An 8061-nucleotide genomic window follows, 5' to 3' on the forward strand; every position below is an offset into this window, starting at 1 on the left:
AGGGAAAGTGATCTATTTATTTTTTCATTGAATTGGATTATGAAGCCCATGAGATAGATTGCATTATCTGATGTCTTGTATATCAAATTGGTGTAGAGCACTAGTTCCAATTTGGATACTCAGTTGAAACAGGTGTGTGTGTGTGTGTGAGAGAGAGAGAGAGAGAGAGAGAGAGCTACAATAAATATTATATTTCTTTCTAGCAGATAGCTTGATACATCCTTGTAGACCAGAAATTTTTATATCCTAAACCCCCCAAAAAAGAGAAAATAGCATAAGATAAGGAAATAGAAGAAGCAGAGGTATCCTTGGTACAAAGATACACTAACCACTTTTCCTCTATGTATCTAAAACTGGAACAACTACCACTTTTGACTAAAAAATATTACACAAAAAAAGCTAAGTCCTAGTGGGGTCATGATATTTCTATCCAGCTAGCTATATGTTTTAGTTGCTGGAACTAGAAGGATTTTGGGTGGAGCTGGAGCTGAGATTGAGGTCAGGAATATTGTTGTTTGCTGCTGCATTGCCTTTTGAGTTTGTCTTGGACAGCTTCTGCTTCAGCTCAGAAAGCAGAGCTTGATTCTCCTGGTTGAGAAGTTGTGCTTTCTTCCTCAGCCTCTCATTCTCTTTCATTATGTAGCAGTTCTGCAAGTACAGCTTTGAGTTCAGCCTTTCCATTGCTGTGAAATTTTTTTGGGTTTTCTGTGATGATGCTTCTGAAACCAAAACAACAAAAAGTATCAACACAAGAGTATCTCAGATAATTTTATTTATTTATTGTCATAAACATTTGTATATATTTAACACATGGAGACACAAACATTATACTATATTTTAAATCAATCATAATATAAATATATAAATAAAAAAAACAGAAAATAGAACAAAACATAAAGAAATAAGAAGAAGAAAAATACTTGTTTTTGAGTGCCTACAGTTTTAACAAAATGAATGAAACAATAAACCTATTTGAATCCAAGAACAGTTACCCCAAAAACAGATTACAATGTGCTTTCTGCACTGCTTTTACTGGAAGTACTTATGACAGTTTTACAAAAGAAGGTGATGACAACAGAGGAAAGCAGAGCAGGTGGTGCCCAAGAGCAACTTATTAACAAGTTTTGGACCACCATGGTAGATTTATATATATATTGTTTGCTAGGGAAAAAAAGAGAGATGGAATCATAAGATGTCTAAAACTGCACTCAATGAAAAAATGGTCTCTTTCGGCTTCCCGTACTTGAAAGAAAAGGATAAAAATCCTAAAATCAGATTCAAACTGCAGAGACTTCAACTTCTCTGTTTCATTAAAAGAGCATTCACAAATACAACTCTTGCCCTTTTGCACAATCAAGAAGATGGTATGATCAAAAGTTTTAAATTTTATTTAAAGAATAAGAAAATGAAAATAGAAATATAAGTTCCACAGAGTGCCATGGAGTGTAGAGAGAGACAAACAAACCGTTTATAAAATAAATAAATAAATAAATAAAACAAATGTTGGAGAATCCAAGGTGTGAAACATTCTAAAGGCAGACATTCTCTCCTCAAAATGAGGTGTGGAACAGACAAAGAAGAAGAAACCAATAAAACCCAAATGTGAACTCACTCGTCTAGCAATTCTGATAAAAACCCAAGAAGGGCCTCTAGAACATGAAAAATAATCAAGAAAAAGAAGAAGAAGAAGAGACAGAGAGACAGAGAGAAATATATATTTATATATAGAGATAGATAAAATGAATAAAGAAGTCACCTTTAGGAGGTGGTTGGTTAGAGAGAGAGAGAGAGCGCGCTTTGGGCCGAGGAAGCAATCTGGTTTGTAACAAGAAGTAGCAGTGGAAAAAGGAAGAAGTTGGTAGTGAGGGACAAAGGGAACAAAAGAAGGCCTTAATTTATAGAGCCAAACTACAAGAGAGAAAAAGAGCTTGTGAGAGAGAGAGAGAGAAAAGCTCATGAGGGAGGAGGGGACATGCCCCTCTCTCTCTGACACAACAATCATGCATGTGTAAGCATGGAAGGCGGCCGGTTAGGAGGCCTAAGTGTTTTGGGTTTTCTCTTCTATGAATGATGATGAATATGGCGTCATGTGAATGATGATGGTTTTTTGGGTTTTGCAGCATTGAGAGAGAGAGAGAGAGAGAGAGAGAGAGAGAGAGAGGGGCATTTTGGTCACATAAAAATGGCATTATGGATATGAAGAAGGGACAATTATGGGACTTATGGCTAGGGCTTGTAAAATGATGGTGGGCTAGGCCGTCCCAAGATTCGCAATGATGGTTTGGATTGGGTTCTAAACCATCATCACCAACCCCTCCTCTCCCTCCACATCCCTCTCCTTCCATCATCAATTACTCTTTTGTTTTATTTATGCTCCTATTATTTTTGTCCCTCCATTTTCTTTTCTTTTTTCCCATTTCATTTCATTATCTATTTTCGTTTGTGTTCGGAACTGTTGGCAATAATAATAATAATAATAATAATAATAATAATAATAATAATAATAAATTTAAGCCATTATGGTTTTTTTACCCTTCCCTCCATTTTTGTCATTTTTTGGTCAAGAAATCTTACCTGCTATGTTGTATCTTTTGGGTCATATCAAAGATTGTATCATCCACATTGGGACAAATTTGGTATAAACCAATTTATTCATTTATGCTATCTTTTTAATAATGTTATTTTCCTAGAGCTAGAGGAGTGTTTTTGTGAAAAACCCATTAACCCAAATATGAATCCAAGCTTTAAAAAAAAAAAAAAAAAAAAGGTGGTTCCAACAAAAAGAAAAAGGGAGTAGGGGATTAACTTATAGCAAAAGACTCGTAGGCCTTTGGTCCTATGAGCCATTTCCAACCCTTAATAAAAATGTCATTTTTACCCCTGCTAGATAACTTGCACGTTTTGCACCATCAATGTTGTTTTGTTTTACGTTATTAGAATCATAATTATTAGGCCAAGGGTAGTAAAGGAGGGGTGTTTTTTTTTTTTTTTTGGTTGCCAAAATTAGGGGGTTGAGCTTGAAATAATGGTGAGGGAGGAGGGGGGGTAGGGGCCAAGCCAAGCCCTCATGGGTTATGAGTGGTTTAACGTGAAACATCATGGTTGACAGGTGGTGTTTTGGAAGGGTCTATGGGTGTAAGGGTAGAATTGTCCATCTGGCTTTGTTGTCCCTCGTGGAGCTCGTTCATTTCACTCCTCATTTGGGGCTCTGCTTACATCAATCTAATTATGGGCTTCAATCCATGGGCTGGCAATGCTGGAAATTACCATTTTGACCTCAACGGTTTTCTTTTTCAATTTTATCAAACCTTATTGCGACAACGTTCCTCATAAAGTTAAATGTTTCGTCTTTATAATTTCATATTTCGATTCCAATATGATTACAACTAATGTCAAATTGATCCAAATGAGATTTTAGTCATACATGAAATAGTTCTATATTGGGTCAAGTTTGGGCCAATGGGCCTCACCAAATTGGTATCAAACTTCGAGTTAATAGAACCAACAACACTTTTGCTTCTACTTACGACACGAACACTCACCAAAAACTTAAGTGTTCTAGTCAAGCCTTATCATGTCAATTTCATATCATGTTGACACAATATTAATACGATTATTAACAAGTCGTATTGATGTTCATTCGTGAAACACGGTAGTGTCATGTTATATTTGTGAAATATTAGGTTCCATCTTGTAGGCAAGATGAGTTTCTTGTAATTAGCCTCGCCTTTACTTTCTCTGTTCTTGGACACTTTCCACAAATTTGATATTGATTCTTTTGCTCTTTTCTTGTGGTGGTTGTAATTGAACCACCAACTGAGCTTTGATGAAAGTTAGATGAAGAAGGTGGCGGTTTTGGGCGTGAATTTCTCTGAACTCCTATGGTTGAACATGGGTGGGTGGTTTCTCATCATTTACCATTTTTTTTGTTTTTTTGTTTTTACGATAATAACCTTTATGGAATCATCCGATTGCTTAAATGTGTTAGCTTTCTTTTTCCGTTTGAGAGGTATGTTTTGCTAAACGTTTTTAACGCATGCCTTTGGTACTTTTTTTTGGGACATTTGTTAGGTAATGTGCTGGACATTACTTCTTTTTTTGGGACATTTGTTAAAAATCTAGAAGATACCATTTAGAATCTCGTGACATATTATCTTAACATTCTCGTACTAGGCAATTTAGCATACTATGTTAACAAAATGACATGCCACGGTGTCTATAGTTAATCCCTATTGATATTTGAGGTGAATTCGATTGATACCCAATGATGTTTGATGCTATAAGTACGAAAGTTCCTTTTACTAATTTCTTCCCCTTGAGATCTTAAGCCACATTTAAATACAAAATATAAAATAAAATCCTCAAAATATAGAATAATTTTTTCAAGTGTTATTGTGTTATGAGTTAGAAATAACAAAATTGTGTTATCCTAATTACATGTAAGTTTTTTTTACTACGTGCGATGTGCCAAGTCAAATCCATCCGTCATTCAAACTATGATCCGGTCAACCAAAACATAGGGGCAAAAGGGTGCTCTGCAGAGGCCTGCAAAGAGTGGACTCAATTTGACTAAGTGTGTAATGAATCCCAGCCTTATAAATCTTAGGTCTGAAACAACCAATGATGGCCATCCCCAACAATAATGGCTCTCTTTCTCTTTGTAATAATCCTTCCCTTCAATTCAAACCCATCTTAAATAACCATCTTACTTTTTGCAGCAAATTGGAGCCACCCTTTTAATACCAATTCAAAAAAAGAAATAAAAAATCAACCAGAGAGGAAATTGAAGAACGGGGTTTCATGATTCAACTGGCTTAGGGTTTTGTTTGCTTTCATAAATGCCTTATGGCAGTGCTCAAGAGATTTTGCATGGTCACAGATAACAGGCATTCATGAACCCCCATCATCATGCACATTGCCTATAATTACCATTATGCACAGTGCCCTAATTTTACCCAAACAAAACTTATGATTGCCTCACCCCTGGTGAAATTTAGACAGCTGACCCCTGCAATTTGATTGGATGGCATTGATTTCTTTATTTTCGGCAAAGCAAAATGCAAAACTATTTTAATGTACGGAAAAAAGGATTGAATATAAATAAAAGAGCTGCCTTGACCAATCAACCTAACCCATATTTGCGGATATGATATTGATTTGAGACACGTGAAGGGTTAGAGATTTTCATAATTTGCCCAAATTAATCCCTTTAATCATGGGTTGGTTTGTGTTCTTATCTGATATACGGGTAATGGGAGTTGGGATTTAATTTGAAAGAGGTCATGGGGTTTCAGGGGAGGGCGCATATGACCTCATCAACATGGCAAAGCCTTTAAGACCAACTTTCTTCTTTATTTTCTGAGGTCGTTTTTAATGATTTCACATAATTCCAATTCCTGCATGGCTAATGATGAAATTCTACATTATTATGGTTAGTAAGTGCATTGAACCCTACACGTGAGCTGAGGAAGGGGTTTGATAATTTTAACTTTTAGGGTGGTAATTTGTTTTTTCTTTTATTTTGGGACCACACGTGTAAGAGAAGATCGTCGACAACCCTGTTTTTTTTTCTTTTTTGTCTTCTGGGTTCTGCCCTGAATCTATATAGATCACTTATTGAATCCCCTAATGAGTTCACACGGTTATAGGCTTATAGCCCCATAGGTGGGGACTAGAGTATTTGCAATCTGGATCCTGTTCCACCCATTCTCAGTTCTAATTGGATGCTTGTTACTTTGATGGATAACTTGTTGAAAAGCATTGTTTTATTTCTAGTTGAAACATGAATTAGAGATTGTGAATTTGATGTTTAATTATATCTCTTGTAGGGGCGAAACTCGTAATCAGTAATGACGACGGAAGTGAGATTGTGTTTTTCACTACAAGAAAAATGCAGGTGAAACTCGTAATAAGAAATAACGAGAGTAAAAGATTGTGTTTTTTTTTTAAATGTAAGAAGAATGCACGAGAAATAAAAGAAACTCATTTTGAAGTGCAAATAACATCTCATATAATTTCAAAAAGTCTCAGCCTCACCCTTATACCTCATAATCTTATATGAAAGAAGTTCCTTTCAAAATAGAACACAAATAGATTAAAGAGAACTCTTTAAAATTCTTAGAATAGACCATGTCATGTGAATGTGGAAGTCCCACATAACATAGTCTACTTTTAGCATTTAGGCCCCAAAAACAATAGGACCACCCTGGTTAAACCCTCGTTTATCAGTGGATACCTACCTATAGTGTAAGTTCCATTTTGGTGGAACCCACTTAGATAGGTGGATCTCACGTAGTTTCTATTTTTATGACCACAGTAGTTATGTTTAAGGAGTAATATCTAACCCAAAAAGCAATGAAAAGCAAAGCAAAGCAAAAAAGAGTAACAGTAGTACCATTCAGTACTTCAGCAAAAATTTTGTCACCAAAAAGAAGAATAAATGGGAAAGGGTACGTTCAAACTCCGGGAATCACCGAGAACCTGAATTGCGCGGAAAAGCGATTTGAGCTCGAAGTCAAGCAATTTGGAGTGGATGAAATGATATGTGCAAGTGAGCGTAGCAAATCACATAGATAAGGCCCTATATGCTAGCGCGCAGAGATAAGACGAGAAAAGTTCGAAGATGATGGATGTCTGAGCGGTTGAAAGAGTTAGTTTGAAAAACAGAAGTATTGATAGGAATATAGGGGGTTCGAATCCCTCTCCATCTGTGAAGTCATAAATTATCTGTTGCATTATCTATAGATAAGAACGAATCGGAGCTACAAAAATTGTGTCATATAGCAGAACAAAAATAAAACATAAGTTGTCATGATATGAAACAGTTTGTCCAAATTATAAAGGTCTCTCTTTTGTTTTTATCTTTTATCTTTTTTCCTTTATGTAAAAAGTGATGCTGAAGTTGATTTGGCAAAGCCACCAACTTTAGTTGGAAAGACGTATCATTAACTGAACAAAATCATCTCCATCCGTGGACTAAATTAAACTGCCAAAACCCAAAGAGGGTCCATAATCTATCTCACAAAATGATGGTTTATCCAACAAATACTAACACAAATTATTATTAACTCTGGTGGACGAAACTAAAACTTCACATCAGACCTACAGTTTTCCTAAGCAAGAAAATTATAGCCACATTTGACTTTTCTTTAATTCTTTTTGCTTTTAAAAAACATCGTCATGAATCCAAAAGAATGGTGCTCAAATTGTAGGAGGCATGTTAATATGGCAGACTATTATTGCAAAGTGAAAAAACTCATACCCAATTGCATTGATAGGACAGAAAATGACGACTCTATCAACAATTTCAACTCGGTTTTTCATTACTATGCGAATCTGATCATTTTTTTTCTTCTTGGGGATATCATATGGGGATGGATTTTTGTTGAATTTTTTGTTGGCTTCACTGTCACTGAAGTCAACTGCTGATCCTTTCTTCCACACAGTCATGATCAAATATTGCCCCATTAAATTTAATTTACTTGTCCAATCCAACATGCCCACTTTTTATTTTTATTTTTCAAAGTTAAAGGGAGAGAGGAGGGGGTTTTTCTCACTCACATACTAACGTTCTGCCAAGATATCATGAGAATTCGAATCTAAGATCACTAAGCTAGACCGTATTGACAAATCAACATCCCAGTTTCTTTGCAAGAGATTTTGGGATTTTTGGTGTTGGACTGATTCATCTGCAACATGATAAGAAATGTTTAAGCAAAGGAGTGGACATCAGCAAAGTTATGGTTTGAGGGTTCGGGCTTGCCCTAATGTAAGAAATTGGGTCAGGCTTGTTGGGCTTACCCTAACAAGGAAAGCATTTTCTTATTTCTACCTTTGGCCTTACTAAATGCATCAAAAGATTTGATCCATGCACTCATTACCCAAAAGAATTTTATTCGGCCGTCATTATAAGACAAACGGCCTCTAGCACTTGGGCTTAGGTGTTTATTTTCCGTTTAAAATTATATATATATATATTTATTTTATTTAAAGAATGTTTTTAAGAAATTGATTAAATAAAACTGAAAAAGAAAAAAAAAGAAAAAAAAAAGATACTAGACC

General features: G+C 35.5%; 1 protein-coding gene across 2 annotated transcripts; it reads right to left on the reverse strand.

Annotated features, from left to right (window-relative positions):
• On the reverse strand, positions 171 to 2417 carry LOC18769508 (protein LITTLE ZIPPER 4). 2 transcript variants are annotated; one of them, XM_020569308.1, is made up of 2 exons: positions 1757 to 2417; positions 171 to 719 (listed from the first exon to the last, which is right to left on the reverse strand). In XM_020569308.1, the coding sequence occupies exon 2, from the start codon at positions 679 to 681 to the stop codon at positions 448 to 450; it is 234 nt and encodes a 77-aa protein (XP_020424897.1). In that variant the 5' UTR covers positions 682 to 719; positions 1757 to 2417; the 3' UTR covers positions 171 to 447. The 2 variants fall into 2 exon arrangements, with proteins under 2 accessions (XP_020424897.1, XP_020424898.1); XM_020569309.1 differs by lacking the exon at positions 1757 to 2417 and adding an exon at positions 993 to 1691.

This window comes from Prunus persica, chromosome G7 (assembly GCF_000346465.2).
Source record: "Prunus persica cultivar Lovell chromosome G7, Prunus_persica_NCBIv2, whole genome shotgun sequence".
Taxonomy (NCBI): Eukaryota; Viridiplantae; Streptophyta; class Magnoliopsida; order Rosales; family Rosaceae; genus Prunus; species Prunus persica.

Bases quoted from the DNA above. Each gene is read 5' to 3' on its own strand.
- LOC18769508 (XM_020569308.1), bottom strand. From the start codon at position 681: ATGGAAAGGCTGAACTCAAAGCTGTACTTGCAGAACTGCTACATAATG.